The following is a 25,429-nucleotide window of genomic DNA, read 5'->3' as shown; positions in this document are numbered from 1 at the left end:
ATTGTTGTGCGAACCTGGCACGTCGTATTCATTTTTTTTTTAAATACTTTAGTCTTGCCATCTACAGTTACCGTACTAGTTAGGAGGTCTGTTCGCTTATGATAAATCTTGCCTTAAAACTGACCGTGCAATAGCTGCAATTCTATAGTGTAATCAGTTTACATACATGTACCTGCTATTATGTCGTTATATTGAAGTATGGAACATTAATTGTATTCAACCCCAAACTTTTCATTTGTGGAGTTTGACACAAGAATTACATTGTACGAGTTTTTCAGATAGATTTTGGAGATATTCATTTATCATTATTTTATGAGCTGTTACGACCTTGCCATGTATATGATGGAAAAATTGAGAATTGCGAAACTGTTGTATGGAGAGATTCAAAGGATTTACACCAGCTACACTGTAGTATCCTACAGTGTATTCTCTTTCATTCAAGTTTTGTAAGGTTTGTTCATTATAGCACAAGAAGCTTATCATGTGAGATTCAAACTATAATGTTTTTAATTTGAGGTATGCATACATGGGTACATTATTTTGTGAGCTGTTATGACCTTGCCATGTCCACCGTATGTGATGGAAAATTCCAAATTATAAAACAGTGTTTGGACTTTTACATGTGACTACATGTACATTCTAGAGTGTATGAAAAGATTCCCTCACTTACTTGTACAATGTAGTTATGCCAGCTTTTTCTGAAGCTTTTTCTTCCAGGTTTTGTAACATTTGTGTATTGTAACACAAGAGATTTATCTTGTGAGATTCAAACTTGACTGTGTTAATATAATTTGTGGTATGCATGTAAATTGTACATGTATCATTATTTTGCAAGCTGTTATGACCTTGACATGCATTTGTTGGAAAGTTAATAGGCGTTGCAAAACTTTGTTTGGACTTTTACATGTGACTACAAGTAAACTCTAAGAATATAAACAGATTCGAACGAGTTAAGCCAGCTTTTCTTGATACAGTTGTACAGTACTCTCTTTCTTTTGCAACATTTGTGCATTATAACACATGTAGTTTATCTTGTGAGATGCAAACTTGAATATTTATGATTTGAGGTACCGATACTGTACTCATGACGATGTCTTTAATATTTTGTTCACTGTTACAACCTTGCCACGTATGCGATAGAACATCTGGAAATGCAAAACTGTCAGAGTGTGGAGAGATTCAAAGAAGTTATGCTAGCTGGTATCCTGTGCTCTTTCTGTCAGGTTTTGTAATGTTTGTTCATTATAATACAAGAATCTTATCTTGTGAGTTTATCTTGTGACCTTGCCATGTATTTGACGGGAAAATTGAAAATTGCAAAACAGTGTTTGGACTTAAACATGTGACTACATATACAGCTACAGTAAACCTCGGATAAGTCGACGTCGAGTGAGTCGAAAATCACTTAACTCGAAGCAAAATAAAAAGTCCCGATTTTTCCCTACGTATTTTCTCTAAGAAATATTTGGATAAGCCGAAGTACGAGAGTCGAATTTCGGCTGTGTCGAAGTAAAACATTCAGTCCCTTTTGTACAAAATACACGTAGTTTACATCACTTGAGCCGAAGATTTGTCTGGCATTCTCATTACATTTAGAGGAGAACAAAAAAATGGGCATGTCGCAGAACCCCGTCCCTGGCCTGTTGCAGGAAAGCATGCACACTCACCGTACCGCTCTGCACGCATGTCGAATACATACACATGTATACATGTATACACACAGCACATCGATCCATATACTTTATCCATACACACAGCACATCCATACTTTATCCATGTCAAGCCAGAACTCCTTGGTCAACCAATGGCTGCTTTAATATTTTAGTGACAGGCCAAGTGGGCGGAGCTTGTTTGTGCGTGCCCGGCTGGCTGTATACTTTTGTTCAATGGAGGTGGGATGGGCCTGGGAGAGTGTTTGTGTCTCAGGGTAGGTTGACAGAGATGGCTACCTATGTTGCACCATAGACATAGCACATGCACATTGCCACATAAGCGCAGACATTCTCAGAACTACGTTTAACTACTAGTATTGATACAAATTCCATGTTCAATTTAGAACAAAATAAGAACATTATCTTCAAGAACAGACAAATTTGAATGCAAACACACACACGCACGCACACACACACACATGCATGCAAATGTACTATAATACATGTACATAACTGTGAGTCGAAAAAAAAAAATCGACTCTCGCGAGAGTCGAATTTCACTTAAGTCGACGCGTTTTTGTCAGTCCCGAGAGCTTCGACTCATGCGAGGTTTACTGTATTTCGCTACATTTTGAGTGTATGAAGAGATTCAAATTAGTTATGACAGCTTTTTCTGATGCTCTTTCTTTAGGTTTTGTAACATTTTGTGCATTTTAACACAAGAGGTTTATCTTGTGAGATTCAAACTTGACTGTAAGCCCTGTAGGTATGCAAGTTGTATGCATATATTTTGTTAGGTGTTATGACCTTGTTTTCAGTGGAAAGTTGGGAATTGTTAAACTAGATTGGAACTTTGGCATTTGACTTCACTCTCAGAGTATGAAGACATACAGCTGTACATGTACAAAGGAATTATACAAGCTTTATCCAGTGCTGCATTGTTCATGTGTTTCTTTCATCTGTGCTTTACAATGTATGCTGAAGTTTAGCCAGTGAGATTCAAGCTTGAAAATTTAAAGAAATTACATAGTGTACAGCAAGTCTGGTATGCATACATGTACATTGTATCAGTAATATATCTTAAGCCGTTAGGCCTTGACCTTGGAAGCTTGGAATGGCAAAACTGAGTACCTATACATGTTCTTGTACGTGTAACTTTACCCTCTTGTGTTAGAAGATACTATACAACTTAGGAATGACACCAGCTTCATGTTGTGCTGTATTTTGGGGTTGCTTACATTGCATTTACATGATAAACATTCTATTTTCTGAAGCAGGTCTTCTGTATTTATCTTAGTGGAATTTTTTACTTTTTTGTAGTACGTTAAGTACAGTACAATCTGTACATTCGTGAAGATTAGCAATTCTCAAATGCAATAATTTCCTTGTACTTGCCATGCATCTTTACATGTACACTGCTATTGTACATGAATGAGATTAGAGTATTGTACAATTTTTTTTTTTTTCCAGCTGATCATGATGTAGCAAATGGTATGATCTTGCTGCTTCCTCTTTTTAGCTCACCTGAGCCAAAGGCTCAAGTGAGCTATTGCGATCGCCCTTCGTCCGGCGTCCGTCGTGCGTCGTGCGTCGTGCGTCGTCGCGTAAACTTTTTACATTTTCATCTTCTTCTTGAAAACCCCATGACCGATTTTCATCAAACTTGGCAGGTAGCATCCCTAGGGGGTTAGGAACTCAATTTGTTAAAATGGGCACCATGCCCCACCCAGGGGGCCCCCAGGGGGGCCCAAACCCCCCAAAATTAAGGAATCTGTAAAAATCTTCTTCTCTAGAACCAGAAGTGATAGAGCGAAGTTAATACTATGAGTTAGTACATTGATGACTGTAGTTTCAAGTTTGTTCATGGCAGAATCAGGGGTGCCCCCCTTGGGACCCAGGGGAGGGGGGTGGGGAAGGGTTCCAATGGGGCCTAAATTGTACATTTTCATCTTCTTCTTGAGAACTCCATGACCCATTTTCACCAAACTTGGCAGGTAGCATCCCTAGGGGGTTAGGAACTCAATTTGTTAAAATGGGCACCATGACCCACCCAGGGGGCCCCCAGGGGGCCCAAACCCCCCAAAATTAAGGAATCCGCAAAAACCTTCTTCTCTAGAACCAGAAGTGATAGAGCTAGGTTAATACTATGAGTTAGCACATTGATGACTGTAGTTTCAAGTTTGTTCATGGCAGAATCAGGGGTGCCCCCCTTGGGACCCAGGGGGGGGGGGGGGGGGTGAGGAGGGGTCCTAATGGGGCCTAAATTGTACATTTTTATCTTCTTCTTGAGAACCCCATGACCCATTTTCACCAAACTTGGCAGGTAGCATTCCTAGGGGGTTAGGATCTCAATTTGTTAAAATGGGCACCATGCCCCGCCCAGGGGGCCCCCAGGGGGCCCAAACCCCCCAAATGAAGGAATCTTTAAAAATCTTCTCTAGAATCAGAAGTTATAGAGCTGAGATAATACTCTGAGTGAGTACATTAATGACTGTAGTTTCAAGTTTGTTCATAGGAGATCCAGGGGTGCCCCTCTTGGGGGTAGGGGGGAGGGGGGTGGTTGGAAGGGTCCAAATGGGGGCCTGAATTGTACATTTTCATCTTCTTCCTGAAAACCTCATGATGGATTTTTGTCAAACTTGGCAGGTAGCATCCCTAGGTGGTCAGGATCTCAATTTATCAAACTGGGCACCATGCCCCACCCAGAGGGCCCCAGGGGGCCCCAATTCCCCCAAATTAAGGAATCTTGAAAAAATTGGGCCCTTATTGTACATTTTCATCTTCCACTTGAGAATGCCTCGTCAAATTTTGGTAGAGCTGTGAATAATTTAGATTAGTGACTGCGTGAAAGGTGAACGTGCGATACTCAGGTGAGCGCCAGACCCGCGGGTCTCTTGTTTTATTTACATCATCATCGTTGTTTTTGGATTTTGTTATTAAAATTTGAAAACAAATACAGTGTATGTATGTATTTCTTGGTCAATTTTGTTGTCGTGATGATTAAGCCGATACATCGACATAATGTTCATTACATGTACCACATAATTCCTCTCTAATAAATCTCCAACATTTACAAGACTTTCATCATCAACGTCTTTCATCTGTCACACTATTTGCCATGACCTTTCAACTATTACATGACCTTTCATTGACGCAGCCACTGTTTAGGCATGCACAGCGTAAGGTGTAGTTGTATTAAAAATGGTGCAGTGTACAGACTGAAATGCCAGTAAGACTACATGTATGAAGAGAGAGAGAGAGAGAGAGAGAGAGTCGGGAGAGACAAGATATGACACAAATTGAGTTGAAAATTATCATGAGAACTAAACTCTGGAATTATATATCTCTAGAATTAAAAAAGTCAGTACATGTGTGTGTATTTCAGTGAACACATGAATAATTCTTGTACCCATGTACTCATGGTACAGGACATTGGTTAACAGTACATGTAAATGTACATGGACTTTTCTAATGAATACTGTGAGTCATCTACAAATAGGCCACAATGAACACCGTGCATGCTCTGCAAGCTCGAATCATGTGATTAGCTATGTCTTTTGAGGTACTTTTTCAATTCTTAAAAACCCTTAAAGCCTCTTCACTTTCAACACTGATAACTTTTGAAAAGAAAATGCTCTTGTACTGAAAGTTGGTACCATTCATTGACAGCATGTCCTTAATTACTGTGCAAAATTTCAGCCTAATCTGATAATCCCTTCATAGTGGTTGCTAGGGAGTTTTGCTTCCTGTTTTTTGTTCCATTCATTGCACGGAGCCCCGAGCGGGGGATTAAGCGCTTGAATAGACCCTAAACTTTGAAGCCTCTTTTCTCAGTAAATACTTTTTCAGAGTGTGTACAGCACTGTACTTTCTTTTCATTATTTAGATGGGTTAGGAAGATCCATTTGTATTGAGTTATACATCATTTTAAAGCTTAGAGTCTGCTCTTTCAGAATCTGCCCTTAACTCAAAATTCATGTCTGACGACTTTTTGTTCGTTTTGAGGTGCACTGTCACATATGTGACCGTGCATCTCAAAACGAACATAAAGTCGCACACACTGATTTTGCGTGAGGACTGAAAATAAGTGAAATGGGTCAACCTAGCCGAACTTGATTTTTTCATATTTTCTGAAAGAGCGGGTCTTCTTTTACATTATGCTAAAATTTGGTATCATAAAACGGGCAGGAAAGTGTGTTTTTTTAGCAGTTTATCTCGAACATTTTTGGGAGAATAGTGTGATTAGGTGTGTCTTTAGAATCCCTTTTTCATTTCTGAAAAACCTTGTCCACACTCTTCACTTTCAACTCTAATAACTTTTGAAAGAATAGTGCTACTGCTTTGAAAGTTGGCATTAATTATGGACAGAATGTGTTAATGAGGCATGCTTAATTTCAGTTTAATCTGATAATCCCTTCATTGTTGTTACTCTGGTGGTTTACTTCCTGTTTTTTGTCCCATTCATCGCACAGCCAGCATGGTTTGGTAAAGATTAAGCGCTTGAATAGACACTGTACTTCAGAGCCTCTTTTCTCAGTTCACACTTTTCCTGAGTTTGTGCTTTCTTTCCAATATTTAGATATTAGTCCATTTGATTTGAGTTATACATCATTTTAAAGCTTAAAGTCTGCTCTTTCAGAATATGGTCTTAACTAAAAATTAATGTCTGGCGACTTTTTGTTTGTTTTGAGGTGCAGGGTCACATATAATATTAAAGAACCGGCTTACGAGCAAACTATAAATCGTATCCTACGAGACAATTTTATGAAGATATATTTGAAAAAAATTACAATTTAATTTACTTTCATTGACTTGCAATGGTATATGACAAACAAACAATTTAATCAACAGAGTAGATTCATACTGAGTGTACGTGGAAAAATGAATTTTATACACTTTTCTCCATGTCCACCTTCCTGGTCTGTGCATCACTTTCTTTCGTTCATGGTTGGTTCCTGCTGTAAAAGTGGTAATTTTCATGGGCAATGGGGGCCGCTTTCGATGCGCTTGAGTTACGTCTAACGCGTTGCTACCCCGTCCGAGTTACGAATGTGGCGCCTTTAATGCCCTCGTGAGGCGATTGTGATATGCTCTAAAACCATGGCGACCTCGCTACGGAAGTTTTGGTCATGTTCAAAACTTCCGTAGCGAGGTCGCCGACCATGGCGATGGTGGCCACCCTCCGCGCTTCTGAACCGCTCAAGATACGATGGAGAAGATTTAAAGCGATGCAGCCACGATCCGCCGCGCCTTGTCGATTTTTGATGATCGTAGTGGAATCGCCATTTAGTGAGATGGGGGTATAAAAAATTGTGACCCCTGTCTGTGACCTTTGACCTTGTGGTGACCTTCAACTCCTAAGGGACATCTACCATTTAAGTTTGGTCACAAACTAAAATATACATCAAAAGTTATGAGCCATAATCAAAACGTGCTGTAAAAACTTAACATTGGGCCCTAAAGTTCCTTGACCCCTACCTGTGACCTTTGACCTTGAGGTAACCTTCATGTTTAGTAAAATATGTAACTTTGTATAACCACTCTTCCCTCCAAGTTTGATTGAAATTGAAGTCCTCGGTAGAGAGTTATTCAAGTTTTTGTAGCGTTACGGACTGACGACGGACGGACGACGGATGGTCGACGAATGGACGAATGGACGGATGGACGGACGGAGCCCCTAGTCTCCCCTCACCTCTGGTGGGCTCGACAAAAACCAGTGGAGTGTATGACTGTGAAGAGAGAAGCCAGCCAGTTGACAGCATTAGGGTCAAGGTTCTTCAGGAACTTGAGATACATACCATCAGCTCCTGCTGCTTTACCTGCTTGGATCCAAGCATATTTTGGATTTTTAAGGACGTTCCTCAGTTGAGTTTGTGCGCATCCTAGCTGCACAGGTTGGCAGTGACGTAACAAAGAGTGTAGAAGCACACGCAGCTGAGCTAGCTGAGCTGAGCAGCTGCTAGTAGATCGAGTGTGGTACGGATACCCAACAGCTCCCCACCGCGGACGCGCTGGGTGGCCTCGCTCGCGTGCCGACTGTATGCGTCACAATCTGTACGTGCTACGCAAAGTTAAGCGGTCCGAACCGCATATTCATGGTCATGGCAGCACAGCACTGATCGACGGAATCGGGAAGCTTGGAATGTGGAACTGAGCTGTTTCCATTTTCAATTCATAGATCTGTTTTGTGACATGCAGTTCATTATCTGTTCATCAACATGGTCAAGCTGAGTGCTAAGGTACTTAGGGCCTATAGGCTCTAGTCGGGGACTCCTAGTCTACTAGACTAGGTGTTAAAAAACAACATCAACAACAACAATAAACATAATTATTTCATCTTTAGGTCTCACAACTAAAACAATCTTAGTATCTCTGTTAAAATCGAAATTACATCTAAACTTGTCATTACTAATACAAAATATTGTTTTTTTAATTTTTGGTTACATAATACAAGGTCACGAAAGTATTATCAAACAAGTATTTATCACTCTCACCATTCAGATATTATTTTTGTATTGCCAAATTTGGTGTAACAAAAAGGAGAATCAAAGAATATTGTTTTTTTGGTGGGGGGAGTACTCAAGGTACATCTCCATAATTTACAACACGTACTTTACCACCCACTGCAACAACCAACACATGCAATCTACAATCAACGTCATTATATATCATTAGGATTTCTTTTTCCTTTCAATGAGGACCGTCAGACTTATTCCAAAACTCCCATTTTGTCATATTTATTCTTCTTCCTCCATTATCATTTTCTGCACATGGTTACAGCAAGTGGGTAAAACAAACAAACAAACAAACACACAAACATGTCAATGTGGAGTTTTCCGCTTGCGTCCACATAATAACATCATGGCTGTCTAGGGGAAATAGAACAAAAACGAACATGGACCTTCCTTTCTGAAAATTTTTTTTTCACCATATCACTGTAGTAATGACACGTTTTTTGGTGGGGTTTTTTTTTTGAAAAAAAAAAGAAAATGGGGTTTTGAGTGAGCCGCATGAGATTCATGCATCCTAGCAGGGTATATCCGTGCACTGGTTCCTGGCCAGATTTGGGGGTCTTACGATGATTTCTGTCGCATGGAGGCTCTGCTAGCACTAAAACGAGCATATGAACCCCCCATTTTTACAATTGATCTGTATTAAGTAACCCTTCTTCTATAATTTGATAAAGTTTCGTAAAAAATGACATGGGTTTTGAACGTACAGCATGACATTCATGAACCCCATCTAATCAGGGCCCCCATGATAGGTTCCTGATCAGATTTTGGGGTCCGAGGATGATTTCTATCATAATGGGGTGCTGCCAGCACAAAAACTAGCACATGAACCCCCACTTTTTATTGTTATTCTGGAATAAGTAAGCCTTCTACAATATGGTCAAGTTTCGTGAAAATGACATGGGTTTTGAATGTACAGCATAAGTTTTATGAACCCACCCTGTCAGGGCATCCCTGCATAGGTCCCTGACTAGATTTTGGGGACTTACAATGACATCTGTCGCATGGGGTGCTGCTAGCACAGAAACGAGCACATGAACCCCCACTTTTTATTGTTCTTCTGGAATTAGTAAGCTTTTTTTCTACAATTTGGTCAAGTTTCGTGAAAATGACATGGGTTTTGAATGTACAGCATAAGTTTCATGAACCTTGTCCTTTAGCTCACCCCTGACAGAAAATATCGATGAGAAGGATTTGAGAGATTTCGGTGTTTTCTGCCGCATGAGGGCGCTGCTCGCTCAAGAATTAGAGTGCAAACCCTAACTTTGAAACCTTTTCCTCGTTTTGGATACCTTTTTCTGCAATTCCTGCAAATTTGGAGAAAAATAATGTGGAACAATTATGGGGATTTAAGTTTGTCATTGCAGATTTTGTTGATAATCATGGTCTTGATCCTGTAATGCTATCATTTTGGTACAGGACGGCAGATTAGTCATATTCTTCAAAGTCCTGTAGAAGAAAAACAAGCATGAGCCTACGGTTTTATTTACATATTTGGGCTTCGGATGGGTCAAAGTTACTGCATGGAAAGTTTGAAGAAAATGACATGGACTTCACTTTAACTGACGAACGTCCTTAAGGCCTGCTATGGCTTTACTTCTGCACCTCATCAAGTTATTCTCCTGTACACATATAATTGTGGATGACTGCAAGTTTCTGAACTCTGAAAGCTCATGAGCATTTCAGGCATTCTTTCTGTGATTTCTGCTGGTTTTGCCTGTGGATCACATCAGCAGGACTTAAGAATTTTGAATCACTTCTCCAGAAGACTCCATACTGCTCTCAAATGCTCAAAAAAAAAAAAAAATGTGAGTGCAGATAGGCCACTTCCTGAATCTAGTGTGTGACAAAAGGTTCTTTGGCTTCTACACCTTGCCAGCCCTTTTGTGCATGGAGATGTTTCCATCCACTGTCTTGAGGCCCTGTCCCACATACAATGTCCCATGTACTGATATGATTTGAGCAGCAATGCTATCAAAAGTTTTCAAGGTTGAGAGCTGTCCTTGGAAGAGCAAGCAATTCTAGCAGTGGAAAATCAGCTACTTGTTGGTGCTTTCCCAGGCAATGGTGTAGGCTTAGTGCTATGTACATTCTCCTCAGAAGAGGAGATGGACACATTAGACATCACCTGGAAGTGGGTGGCAAATGTCTCAGTGAGTGGGAAGGTCAGCTTGGGAGAGGGAGGATTTGTAACAAGAGACCCGGGGGTCACGCACTCACCTGAGTATCGCAATTTCACCTTCCATGCATTCTTGCACACTCTTAGCTTAGATCATTGGAAACTTAGGTCTGCATATGGATCCCCCCCCCCCCCCCCTCAACTCCACGGTGGGGGGGGGGGGGGGGGGGGGGCAGGCAGCCCTGGATCTGCCATGAACAAACTTGGAACTAAAGTCATCAATGTACAAACTCATGGTATTAATTTTGCTATTTCATTTCTGGTTCTGGGGTAGAAGATTTGAAATATTCCTTAATGTGGGGGGGGGGGGGGGTTGTGGACCCCCTAGGGGCCCCCCAAGAGGGACATGAAGCCCATTTGAAGGAATTAAGATTCTATCACCCTAGGGATGCTACCTGCTAAGTTTGGTCAAAATTCATCATGAGGTTTTCAAGAAGAAGATGAACATGTACAATTCAGGCTCCATTACATCTGTAGGACTTCTCCCCATCCCCTCTCCTGGGTCCCAAGGGGGGGGGGGGGGGCATCCCTGATTCCGCCAACGCCATGAACAAACTTGAAGCTACAATCATCAATGTACTAACTCATAGTATTATCTAAGCTGAGCTATCACTTCTGGTTCTAGAGAAGATTTTTAAGAATTCCTTAATTTTACAGGGTTTGGGCCCCCTGGGGGCCCCCCAGGTGGGCCATGGTGCCCATTTGAACAAATTGAGATCCTATCCCCCTAGGGATGCCACCTGCCAAGTATGGTGAAAGTCAGTCATGGGGTTCTCAAGAAGAAGATGAAAATGTAGAAAGTTTACGCACGACTGACGCCGGACGCCGAGCGATCGCAATAGCTCACTTGAGTCTTCAGCTCAGGTGAGCTAAAAATGGGAGGGGGGAGTACAAGTCCAAGAATGGATGAGGAAAACCAGAAGGAATAAGGCATGGGGTGTCTGCTAAAAAGTAGGCACACATGGGCTATTATGATGCATGCAAGACACAACTGGATCTGGGTGCATCGTGGAAACTTGCGTATGCAGGTCAGAGGGGGCAGGACACCCCTTAGACTATAGGAGTTGCATGGGTAGCAACATGTCAACCAGTGCTTACCTATTGGGATAGGGCAGATGGGACCAGTTGGCTCTGCCCCACAGTTTGCATTTTGCTAGACAGAGGGTGGCATAAGGAATGAAATAATATAGAGATATATGTACAGTAAGAATTTATCATGATGCAGATTTACTTCTCAGTTTTAGACATCGATGCAGGAAAATGAAAGAGTTTGGGTCCAAGCATATCATAAAAGATTCTAGCATGAAAAGATGCAATGTCAAGGGAGTGAAATCTGTTGTAAAAAAAAGAGAGATTTAAATCTTGGAAGTGATCTCTTATCATTTTTGGCCTATTACACAATTGCTACTGTACATTTGAGTCCTTCTGACAAAGCAGTACACATTTGACTGCTCATGAATTAATTAAGAAAGTTACGAATGACAACAAAGAGTGAGCTCACGTCATAAGAATGGACACACAAAGGAGCCCTGACACATAGCCTGCCCTCTTCACAGGAATGTTGTCCTCCTCCCGCTGTAGCATGTGGGCCCCACAGCGATCACAGCAGCGGCAGCAGCAGAAGATGGTGCCGGTAATGGGCATGAAGATGATGAAAATAATGGCAATAGCAAACATCACCATGAAGCCGACTGTGTGGTCAACATACTGCACAGAAGAACAAAAAAAACATTATATACACACATCATGATAGACATGCTAGAATTTTAACAGGTACTGGTTTTCATCCAATTACAAAGCAATTATGGTTTAGTGATCACATTACTGGCTGTCAACAAATCATGTACACAAGTAACGAATCACACATGTCACACATTCATTCATTTTAAAAGTTATTATAGCAGGGATGATATTGACAGAGGTTTATTGAAAAATCAGAAATCTAAATTTTCAGGCAATTTTGATACATGGAAAAAGCAAAATGTGTACAGACTTGAGACAAAAAGATTCTGAAACCAGATATAAATCTACAGAATACCATGCCTGTTACAGGAAAAATGAGAGAGTAGTTTGATCCACAAGATTCATATTCATCCCTCCTTGTCATGCTGTCTGGCAAACACACCTGTCCACACACATGATAATGATGATGTTTGTCAGTTGCAGGCGAAGATGACAACTTCTAGTATCACTACATTCCGTGAGGGCAAAGATGGCTAATCAGTCCGATCTTTGACCTTAAAAAATCTAGTGCAGTGTGGACATGGAAATGCAGAAGGTAGACCAGGCTGAGAGGTTGCTCTGCTTTTTCGTCGCTGCTGCTTTTGTTCCTACTCCTCCACACGTCTCACTTCATAGCCTGATACACCAGAGCTGACCACAGATCGCCAGGCAGATCAGTCTTGTGCCATTGCTTCCCATGTGTCTGGGTTGATGCTACAGCATTTCATGGAAGCTTTTGGTGTGTCCTTGTAGCGTTTCCTCTGAGCTCCTTGAGAATGCTTGCCTTCCATTAGTTCACCACAGAGCAGTTGCTTCTGCAAACGTTCGTCGGACATTCGAAGTACATACATGCCCCACCTATCTGAGCTGGGAGTGCTTGAGCATCACATGAATACTCTCCATCTGGGCTTTCTGAAGCAACTTGGTGTCTGGCACTTTGTCTTGCCATTTCCCATGCGGCAAGTTTCAGAGGCATCTCATGTGAAAAGAGTTCAGCTGCCTGGCATGTTTGGCAGGCATACAGCAGAGAGGGCATGACAACTACATTGTACACCTTTAGTTTGGTTTGAAGACTTATTCCTCTTCTCTCCCACAAGCTGTCTTTTGAGTCTGCTGAAAGCTGAGCAGACCCTGACAATTCTGTATGAGACTTATTCTTCAATGCTGATATTTTGTGACAGTGTGCTGTCAAGGTAAACAAATTTGTCTGCTACTTTCAACTTCACGCTGTTGCCGTGATGGCTAGCTCTGTGCAGGGAACTGCAGGAGCTGGCTGATGCATCACTTTGGTCTTTTTTATACTTATCATCACACTGAAATCTTCACAGGCATTGGTGAATTGGTCAATGCTCTCCTGCATGTCCGTCTGGGTACTAGCATACAGAGCAAAGTCATCAGCAAAGAGAAAGTCACGGGCGATATCCTCCTGAACTTTCAATTTTGTCTGCAGTCTCCGTAGGTTGAAGAGCTTTCAATCAGTTCTGAATCTGAAATCAACACTGATGTCACCTCACAAAAAGCATCTGTCAGCATGGCTGAGAACATCATACTGAACAGGGTTGGGGCAAAGACGCAGCCTTGTTTCACACTGTTTGTGACAGGTAAGGGCTCTGAGTGTTCACTGTCATTCTGCACACTAGCTTGCATGCCGTCATGGAACTGTCTGACCAGTGAGATGAATTTCGCAGGGCAGCCAAACTTGGCCATGATCTTCCAGAGACTTCTTGGCATACGGTGTCAAAAGCATTAGTCAGGTCTACGAAGGTGGTGTAGATACCAGCATTCTGCTCGTGGCATTTCTCCTGGGGTTGAAGTGCTGTGAAAATCATATCCACTGTGCTGTGACCCTGTCTGAACCTGCATTGACTTTCAGGTAGTTAGTCTTTCTCTCAGTGGTCGATCAGGCGGTTCAGCATAATTCTGGCAAAGATCTTCCCGGCTACAGAAAGCAGCGAGATGCCCCAGTGGTTGTCGGACACCTGTTGATTTCCTTTGCACTTGTACAAATGGATGCATCCTTAAGTTCCTCCGGGAGTTTCTCTTGGTTCCACATAGACTGGAATAGCTCAGACAGCTTTCCAGTCACCGTTTTGCCACCAAGGCATAGATTTCTGCAGGGATGGAGTCAGCACCAGGTGCTTTTCCACAAGCCATATGCTTTGCTGCCTCTTCCACTGCAGCTTCTGTAAGGATATCTGCAAGAGAGTAGTTGATTGGAACCTAGGGCAGCCTTGTGATTGTTTCCTTGCTGATGGCAGATGGAGGGTTGAGGACATTTCTAATCCCTAAAGGGGCCGGGCTTTTTTGGCTATGCTCAGGCCGGGGGGGATGGATCGGTGGCGCGATCGCGATGAAATTTTGCATGCGTGAGACCTGCATCATAATCTACAAGATTGTGTCATAAGATTTTTTGAAAAAATCAATTTCTAATTTTAATTAATCAATTATGCAAATTAAGCTCAAGATCATATTTTAGCCTAATTAAAAGCATTGAGAGTCTAATTTTTGGTCTGTAAATCTGTTTCAGCATATTCAACGATTGTACATCACAAAAACTTTCAAAATTCATTTCAATTCTTATGTATTTTATTGTTTTCAGAATTTCTTATGTATTTCTGGTTTCTCAACTTTTGTTTTTTCTTTGTTTTTCATTGGAAATTGTCACTGACCACTTTTCTACCATAATTAGCACAAAACTAATCGATGAAAGTGATTAATTGTAAAAATAATCAGGTTTTTATGACTTTCACGACAGAGCACTGTTTTCCATAGGAAATGTACACAAAATCACAAAATTGTGCCCATTTTGGGGCGACATTCCGTTACAAAAATGGGCGTGGCTTCGCAAAAGTATGCGCGGACGTCGCAAATTTGGTCTCAAAAGTTGCGCGAGACTTGAACAAACAAAGTCAAGAAGCCTCGCGACGAGGCCTTCTCGCGTAACAGAATTATAGCGCGAAACGTTGAGGGGGGCAGATTCCGCCCCCCCCCCCCCCCCCCCCCCCGGCCCTTTTAGGGTTAACCCGTTGAGGACAATTTGATTTTGCTACAAGGGTAATTCCATGGAGTTGGGGCAGTGTCCATGTAGCATCGTGATATTTAAAAAATACATTTCAGCATAACTCAATATTAATTATGCTATACATTTATTGTTTGTAGGCTTTACATTTGCATTGAGGCCACCCATTTTCCTGGAAATTTTGTGCCATTCAGACTCAATTTTGATGAAGTTATAAAACAATATGTAACAGTGTCCTGTAGCATCGTGACGTATCCATGTAGTATCGTGATATTTTAAAATTTGGTCCTAAGAGACAAATTATGGCAATTAGCTTGACCAAAATTTGATGCAATATGCATATTTACAAGATATGAATGAGATAGCTAAATATCTCAAATTTCCTGTACACAGTTTTGATTTTAAAAGAAAATTACAAAATGTATCACGATGCTATGTGGTGTTTCCTTTTTGTGACATTTGGTGGACACCGCGAAGCAGTGACACATTGTGTCATTTTCTTGTAAAAGTAAAACTGTGGAAAGGAGAGTTAAGATATTTAGCTATCTGACTAATCTAGTAATGATGCATATTATATCAAATTTTGGTCAAGCTAATTGCATTAATTTGTCTTTTAGGACCAGATTTTAACTATCATGATGCTACATGGACACGTCACGATGCTACAGGACACCGTTTTAATAACTTCATCAAAATTGAGTCTGAATGGCACAAAATTTCCAGGAAACTGTATGGTCTTAATACAAATGTAAAGCCTATAAACAATATATGTATAGCATAATTAGTATTGAGTTATGCTAAAATGTCACACTTTGTGCCCCAACTTCATGGAATTACCCACAACACACATTTCCCATAGACACTTGCCCGCGTATACTTGGGACTCTTCCTCAACGGGTTAAGTGTTCTGCCTAGCATTCAAGAACCTTTTCTGGTCCGTGATCAGTACGTTTCCATCTGCACTGAGGAGGGGGGAAGATCCCGATAAAGTTGGTCCATATACAGTCTTGAGTGCTCTGTAGAAATTCTTCATGTCTTTGCGATCAGCATAAGACCAGATCTCATTGATCAGCTTTATTGCTTAGCCATGCATCCTACATTTGCCAAAGCTCAAGCTGTACGCTTTTTCTGATATTGCAAAAAGCAGCTGTCTCAGACGCTGATGTTGGGTCGTTGAGGTATGCTCGGTGAAGGCCATTCTTCTCTTCCAGCAAAAACTGAATGCACTTGTTGTTGTCAATGAACCAGTTCTGGTGCTTTCATGTGACATTCAGTGAGGTGAAACTTTGTTGTTGCAGCTTGCTATCGATCTCTTTAATGAGTGATTGCTTGACATAATCTCTCTCCAACTTCCAAACATCTAGATATCTCAATGCCTTCTTTCCCTGGGAACGTCTGCGTGGTTGAATCTTGATAGTGAGCTTTGAGATCAACAGACGGTGATCTGTCCAGCACTCTGCACCGCATATGGCTTCAATGACTTTAACTTCTTGCCTGTCCCTCTATCTGATGATGATGGAATCCAGCAAGTGCCAGTGTTTCGAGAGAGGATACACAGATGTCATCTTGTTACGGTTGGCCAGATGAAAGACTGTACTGATAATGAGTAACTGGTGTGCAGCGCAGGTTTCCAGTAGCAATAAGCCCCTACTGTTGCATTTGCCAAGACCATTTTCCCCTAGGACTCCTTTCCATGATGCATAGTCAGTGCCGACCCTAGCATTGAAGTCACCAAGGATGATGATTTTCTGCTTTGGGCACGTCGGAAATGGTCACTTGCAGGTCCTCACAGAACCTTTCCTTCACATCATCAGGGCTGGTCATCATGGGTGCGTAGGTGCTGATCATTGTGGCATACCGCTTTTTGGCAAGAGAGAGTCGCACAGTCATTAGACGATGATTGATAACCTTGGGGGGCACAGCCAGCTTGCCGACTAGGTTACCTTTAATGGCAAATCCAACTCCTGCCTCACGACATTCATCTTGTTTGCAGCCAATCCAGTTGACCTTCATCAGCAAGGTGTGTTTCGCTTAGGGCAGAAATCTGTACCCTGTACTTTGCTTGTTCTGCAGCAATAAGTGCAGTCCTTCTCTCAGGTCTTTCAGTCCCGGCATGGTCCAAGAGAGTGCACACATTCTATGTGCCCATGAGTAGTGGTATCATCTATGGAATGATTAGGATGGTAATGGGTGAAGTTGTGACTTGCGCATGAATTGGATTAAAGTGAGATTAAAGTGAGTTGCGCAGGGTCGTCAGCCTTACTATCTATTTCCAGTGTCAAGACTTAATCAAGATGGTGTGAGATAAGTCAGGATGCATTGAATGGCCATCAGTGTCTTATGTGTCTTACTGTGCCCTTGTTGCACTCCACAATGCTTTGCTGTATCTGCCCTCCCGCCCGTTGAACCAATACGGTGGTTTCTTCCACGTAGTCCGCCGGATCCAGTCTTCGCATGCACAGGTAGACAAGCCTTATTTCACCGAGAATTTAAGACCAGTCAATATCCCTCACGTGGTTACTGATGCATGTAAACAGCTACTCGTAGGAGCCACTTGTGAGAGTCGGGTGCAGATGTAGTTGTACGTAGGTAGGTGCCATGTATAGAGCTCCAGCCAGCATGTGATGATGAATTGCTTGATGACATCATAAAGTGTTATCTACTACGTGGATCATATCATGAGTGAGTTTCGCCAGAGTACTATTAGGAATCAGTAAGAACAGAGCTGCGTTGACTGTAAGTGCTGACATCACAAAGGAGATTTTTTGACTGGTTTCGCACATACACTTATGCATTAAAGGAGGCAGAGCACATGAGTAAAAGCTGAAATAACCCTTCTTGTATTAAAGAAAATGAAATCCCTGTGATTATTTTTAAGTATCTACACAATGACGGACAACGGAAGTGTTTAAGACAAAATCTGTCCCAAGAGAGTGGTTTGTATTCTGATTAAGCAGTGGGAATATCACATTAAAAAATTGCTACTTTACTTTTTTTTTTGCACTAAGTAAGGTTCCTGTTAAAGCAGGTCCTGATTACCAGGTGAGCACTGTTCATACCACAAAATTCTTGTCAGTATCACGATGCATTCACAGGAACATTCACTCAAACAAGTATATTCAATACACAAACGATGTAGAAATGAGACCATAACTGCAAAGATTAGAGCCTGAAAAGACTGAATACAAATACTATGAAACATTTTCAAGATACCTAAATTTCACACTGAATGCAAGTGTGCTATGAATATTGTTGTTGAGAGGGAAGGTAATTTGAAATGCTATGAATTTCAACAGTTTGTTTTAATCAATGAATCAACTTTTTAGATTTAAATGTCATTAGAAAGCTTGTGATGTACTGTACACTCAAGATAAAAAAGATACAATGTAGGTACTTGTGTAGCGCTCCTGCCAGTAAACAAGTATCACAGCGCTTTACAAAACTGTAAAAATCACACTTACATTAAGGGGGTAGGAAGAAAACAAAATAACGACAGATGAGGGATATATAACACATACATGTACACAATTGATCAATCAGTTAAATATCGAAAAGAAAAGTCTTCAATTTTTTTCTCGAACATTGATAGAGATGGTGATTCCCTGATACTTCGAGGGAGCTGGTTCTGCAGGCATTGGGCAGCTGCCGAGAAGGATTTGTCCCCTGTCTGAGTGAGAGTCCTGAGGATAGATAGGCGGATTGGGTCTTGGCCAGACTGCATTCCTCATTCCAAACATATAGAGTGGTTCCAAAGAATGAATGTTTACCTACTGGAGATACTGTGATAAACTTACCAGTAAAGGATCTCTAAAATCCTTGGTACCATTCAAAATACCTCGATATAGCTCTGTAGAAAACAAAAACAGGAAAGAAATACATTCATTGTTTTGTCTGTGCTGGATAAGAAAACAAGAAGAAAATAAAACCAATTGTTACTTACATTACAACTGACTAAAATGGAGCTATGATTAATTATTCATCACAATGTTTTGTACAATTACTTCAATTGAAGGTGTAAAGTGACGGATAATTCTTGGATAGCTGATTCTCTGTAGGAACACATGCCAAGAACTACAGAAAGACCTGATTTTCATTTTTCAGTATAACCAAGTGAATCCTTTTGTTTCACTTCAGTCCTGCAATTTGAAAGGGATTCATCTCAAACTCCACCCTGAGGACCTTGTGGAGCCAGTAATGTACAAATGCAGGGAAATGTGCAAGCATCACGCTGGGAAATTTGCAAATGCTGGGGATTGTGTAAATCTCGAAATTGCATCAATGGGAAATGTGCAAACATGATGCCAGGAAATGTGCACATCATTTATTTCAACAACATCACATACAGATGGTAGATAAACTCTGTATCAAAAGTGCACATAAGCCTGTACCATATCTATTTGCTTGAAAATCCCTTTTCACTAAACTTGGTAGGTAGCATCCCATGGATGACAGGATCTCAATTTGTTTAAAACGAGCACAGGAGCATCAAAGTCCCAAATATATGGATTTTTTTTTCTATATTCTTCTCTAGAACTAAACTAGAAATGTTGCTATGGCGACTGGTATGCCTCCGCCATAATGCACAATTCTCCTAATAGGTCTATCTTACATACAGACAATGTGTGATTACATTTTCACAAAATTGGCAACATATCAAATGACTTGTTTGACACAAATGTGTTGAATTAGTCTGGGTGCCAGAGGCTGAACCTTGTTTTATCGTCCACCCAATGTTTTTTTGATGGTTTCAACCTATTTTGGGGGTGCTGAATCCGAATCTGGATGATGCAACTCTTGTATCCTTGAGGGTTTTGAGATATTCAAGATGGCCGCCAATATGGCCGCCAAAACCGGAAATTCCCATGTATTTCCTTCTAGATGGTGAGAAATTGAAAACAATTGATGGTTTCACCCTATTTCGAGGGTGCTGAATCCGAATCTGGATGATGCAACTGTTGCATCCTTGAGCATTTTGAGATATTCAAGATGGCCCCCAAAATGGCCGCCCAAATCGAAAATTCCCACGTATTTCCTTCTAAATGGTGTGAAATTGAAAATAATTGATGATTCTACCCTATTTCGAGGGTGCTGAATCCGAATGTGGATGATGCAACTCTTGCATCCATGAAGTTTTTGAGATATTCAAGATGGCCGCCAAAATGGCCACCAATTAGAACCGGAAATTCCCATGTATTTCCCTCCAAATGGTGAGAAATTGAAGACAATTGATGGTTCTACCCTATTTCGAGGGTGCTGAATCCGAATCTGGATGATGCAACTCTTGCATCCATGAAGTTTTTGAGATATTCAAGATGGCCGCCAAAATGGCCGCCAATTAAAACCTGAAATTCGTTATATCCCATGTATTTCCTTCTAAATGGTGAGACATTGAAAACAATTGATGGGTCTACCCTATTTCGAGGGTGCTGAATCCGAATCTGGATGATGCAACTCTTGCATCTATGAATTTTTTGAGATATTCAAGATGGCCGCCAAAGTGGCCGCCAATTAAAACCGGAAATTCCCATGTATTTCCTTCTAAATGGTAAGAAATTGAAAACAATTCATGTTTTTACCCTAATTCGAGGGTGCTGAATCCGAATCTGGATGATGCAACTGTTGCATCCTTGAGGATTTTGAGATATTCAAGATGGCCCCCAATATGGCTGCCAAAAACCGAAAATCACCACGTATTTCCCTCTAGATGGTGTGAAATTGAAAATAATTGATTATTCTACCCTATTTCGAGGGTGCTGTATCCGAATCTGGATGATGCAACTCTTGCATCCATGAAGTTTTTGAGATATTCAAGATGGCCGCCAAAATGGCAGCCAATTAAAACCAGAAATTCCCATGTTTTCCCTTCTAAATGGTGAGAAATTGAAGACAATTGATGGTTAAACCCTAATTGAAGGGTGCTGAATCCGAATCTGGATGATGCAACTCCTGCATTGTTGAAGTTTTTGAGATATTCAAGATGGCCGCTAAAATGGTCGCCCAAAACGGAAGTTCCCATGTATTTCCTTCTAAATGGTGAAAATTTGAAAGCAATTGGTGGTTTTTATCTTATTTTGAGTGTGCTGAATCCGAAGCTGCAGGATACAACTTTTGCATCCGTAACGGTTTAGAGATGGTAAAGATGGTCGCCAAAAATGACCGCCAAAAACGGAAATTCATAGGTAGACCCCCTATTTCCTTCTAAATGGTGTAAAATATAAAACAGTTGGTGGTTTCACCCTATTTTCAGTTTGCTGAATTTGATGCTCCAGGATCCAGCTCTTGCTTCCTTGAGGGTTTTCAGATGATAAAGATGGCCGCCAGAATGGCCCCCAAATGGCCGTGAAAAACGAAAATTTCCATGTAAGCCCTATATTACCTTCTAAATGGTGTAAAATTGAAAACAATTGGCGGTTTTACTCTATTTTGAGGTCGCTGAATCCGAACCTTGTTGATGCAACATTCGTGTTCTTTTTTTTTAGGGTTTTGAGATGTCCAAGATGACCACCAAAATAACTGTCAAAAATTAGAAAATTTTAGACCCTATTCAGGACCGTGACCCTCGAAACTCGGTTTTTTAAATTTGTTCATTCTTTAAGGTTTTTAGACGTCCAAGATGACAGCCCAAATAAGTGGCAGAAATTCCAATGTTAATTTTTTTCTTAATGGTGAAAATTTAAAAATAAATTGATGGTTTTACCCTATTTCGAGGGTGCTGAAGGTCTTTGAAGGTTTAGAGACATCTATGAATGTCCTGTATAAGCGGAAACTCCTCAACATTTTCTTATACTTAAATGGTGAAGTATTGTGCTCTAACGCGAAGCGGGGGATTAAACCCAGGGTGAAAAGCAATAATTCGTATTCTAACATTCAACTCAGTTGAGCGGATTTGTCAAATCAGCCGAAAGATTTGGCATCCAAAATGACTGTCACAATGATATTGTAATATACTGAGACATTCCGATATGTCTCAAACGGAACTTTAACACGTACTGGAAAAAAAAAAAGTGATCTTGACATCATACTGAAACGTACAAACACAAAAATACGACTGGAAATTCCTTTATGCATAATTGCTAATAATGCTTGTGGTCGCCAAAATGGTTCACAGATGTGAAGTTAATCCTTTTCAGCTATCAATAGAGTAAAATTAAATTATAGCATGCTGGTATTTGGTGTTGAAACTTGTCTTGTATTCTGACGAGTCTCGCCTCGTATTTTTATGAAACTTGTCTCATATTCTGATAACGTCATTGGAAATGGTTGCATCCATGACCACTATAGTAGATATCAATAAGGGTAATTTCAAAAGCACTCTGCGCGATTATGATATTCGTAAGTACTGGATTATCAACTGTTACCTTACATGTTGTCGTTTGGTTTTTTATTCAGTTTTTTTTTTTTTTAACAGCGCGTTACCTGTGATTTGTCCATCCCCTCTTGTGTGTTTGTAATATATATATATATATATATATATATATATATATATATATATATAAATGGATTGAGACAGGTATAATGTTGGGTAATTTCAGTAAACTTCTCTACATCACTATCACAATATGATTTAGATGAACCGCTGGCACACTTGTATCCTACCAACTCAAAGATATCCGGTAGAGCTGGTTTCACTGTATTATACAGCAAGTTCAAACTGTGCCATTAACGAAAACATGAAATCTTGCAGTCAAAAATAAGATAGGGTAAAACCATCAATTGTTATCAATTTCTCGCCATTTATAAGAAGGAAATACATAAGAATTTCCGCTTTGGCGGCCATTTTGGCAGCCATCTTGAATATCTCAAGGTGAATCATCCAGATTTGGATTCAGCATCCTCGAAATAGGGTAACACCATCAATTGTTTTCTATTTCTCATCATTTAAAAGCTAATTCATAGGAGTTTCCGGTTTTAATTGGCGGCAATTTTGGCTGCCATTTTGGCGGCCATCTTGAATATCTCAATACCTCCAAGGATGCAAGGGTTGCATCGTCCAGATTTGGATTCAGCACCCTTGAAATAGGGTAGAACCATCAAATGTTTTCAATTTCTCACCATTTAGAAGGAAATTCATGGGAATTTCCGGTTTTAGCGGCCATTTTGGCGGCCATCTTGAATATCTCACAACCCTCAAGGATGCAGGAGTTGCATCATCCTGATTCGGATTCAGCACCACCGAGCTAGGGTAAAACCATTAATTGTTTTCAATTTCTCACCATTTAGAAGGAAATATATAGGAATTTCCGGTTTTGGCAGGCATTTTGGCGGCCATCTTGAATATCTCAAAATCTTCAAGAATGCAACAGTTGCATCATCCAGATTCGGATTTGGCACCCTCGAAATAGGGTAAAACCATCAATTCTTTTCAATTTCTCACCATCTAGAAGGAAATACATGGGAATTTCCGGTTTGGGCGGCCATTTTGGCGGCCATCTTGAATATCTCGAAACCCTCAAGGATGCAAGAGTCGCATCATCCAGATTCGGATTCAGCACCCCCGAAATAGGGTAGAACTATCAAAAAACATTGGGTGGACGGTAAAACAAGGTTAGGCCCAAAAAGTGGCTTTGGCACCCAGACTAAATGTTCACTTTCCTTGACCTAGGTTTAATTGGAAGAATAGGAGAGCATATATTAGGGGATTTAACGGCTTTAACATGACTTTTGACCCATTCATAAGTTTATGCATTGAGTAATTTCAAGATATGGAGAAAAGTGCAATTTCTGTATTGAATAGTAAATTGTTACCAATTTCATCTGGCCTTTGACCCTAAAATTCATAAAGAGAATCACTGTCAGGCAGAACATGCATAAATATGTACTAAGTTTCAAGATAACTTGAGACACTTCCGAGATATGGAGGAAGAAGAAACTTTAGGCGCGGCGGACATCCAGTCGCTGGTAATCCAGAATGTGTCCAGCATGCAGGCATTCTCTACTTCATTCCCGGTCCACGCATTCTGCCTGCACTGAGAATGCCCTATTGCTACTCCCCTCAGCCTTGTGAATAGAGGCATTCCATCGTATTCCGAGAATGGGGATTATAAAATCCTCTATTCAAGGTGTCCAGAATGCGTCCGAGAATGCAGACGCGTTACTGAAACCATTCATTCACGAAGAATAATAGCGGCCTCGTGCACCTCTACTATTGTCTTTGACCTTCAAAAGAACGACACGCCGCCCTGTTGCGTTGTGAAAAAGAAAAGTCGCGCTATATTATACACATTGTATTTAAGTTTCAGTGTGAAAAAAAAAATGAGTTAAAGTGTCTCTGGAAACGGATTTCTAACACAGAGATTTTGTTTTTGTTCGATTTTTCTGTATGTTAGTTAGTTTGTTTTTTACAACATAATACTCGTTGCCTAAAGTTGCGTTTCGTACCGCAGTTCGATATATACATTCGTATTTTTTCTTGCCAGTTTGAGACGCCAACCCTGTTGCTAGGAGGTACCTACCAGGTATACCGTCAGGTCTCGACACTAGCGGTGGCCCGGGGCCATCAAAAAAACGCACGTCGGGCACCAAAATTTCATATATGAAGATTTTGGTGGACCAATCGGGCCACCAAGAAAAGTCGGATGTTTGCCTTTACTTTTGGAAATGAACAGCGGTAACAATCGACTCCGTTTGATGCTAAAATAAATGTCGGATATTTGTTTTTATTTTCGAGAAATGAATAACGGTAATATTCGACTTTGTATGATACTGAAATAAATGTCGGGTGTTTGCTTATACTTTTGGAAATGAATACAGTAAGATTTAGCTTCCTACGGTGCTAAAATTTATGTCAGATATTTGATTTTGCGTTCGGAAATGAATAAAGATAACATTCGGCTCTGGTAGATGCTAGATGTACATGTCGCATGTTTGCTTTGATGTACTGGTAGATGCTAGATGTACATGTGTATGATGTACATGTCTATGATTTACAAACTGTCTGATAAGTCTGATCTGTGGGCAACAGGATTGATACTATACAGTGTACAGTTTTATGACATTCAGTATGCAGCATCTCTGGTAGATGCTACATGTACATCAAAGCAAACATGCGACATTTATTTCATAAAATAAATGTCGCATGTTTACTTTGACGTTCGGAAATGAATAATAAAAATTCAACTCCGTACGATGATAAAATAAATGCCGGATGTTTGCTTTTACGTTCGAAAGTAAATAGCAATAACAGTCAGCTCCGGAAGATGCTAAAATAAATGTCGAATGATCCCTTTGACGTTCGGAAATGAATAACAATAATATTCAACTCCGTACAACGATGAAATAAATGTCTGATGTTTGCTTTTATGTTCCAATCTGTAGCAATAACATTTACCTCCGAAAGATGCTAAAA

General features: G+C 40.6%; 1 protein-coding gene across 1 annotated transcript in view; it reads right to left on the bottom strand.

The window, feature by feature from the left end:
• The window catches only part of LOC139720018 (prominin-1-A-like), a 322,225-nt gene that overhangs the window by 241,048 nt on the left and 55,748 nt on the right, over positions 1–25,429 (bottom strand). The window contains exons 3-4 of the mRNA XM_071631397.1: positions 18,879–18,931; positions 11,845–12,050 (exon numbers count right to left, since the gene is read on the bottom strand). Coding sequence (XP_071487498.1) covers positions 11,845–12,050; positions 18,879–18,931 — 259 coding nt within the window. The remainder of the gene's footprint in view (positions 1–11,844; positions 12,051–18,878; positions 18,932–25,429) is intronic.

This window comes from Diadema antillarum, unplaced genomic scaffold, assembly GCF_040938485.1.
Source record: "Diadema antillarum isolate AM-2024a unplaced genomic scaffold, OU_Dant_1.0 scf00000010, whole genome shotgun sequence".
Lineage (NCBI taxonomy): Eukaryota > Metazoa > Echinodermata > Echinoidea > Diadematoida > Diadematidae > Diadema > Diadema antillarum.
Note: the sequence above shows the minus strand (reverse complement) of the source record. Positions and strands in the feature narration are given on the sequence as shown.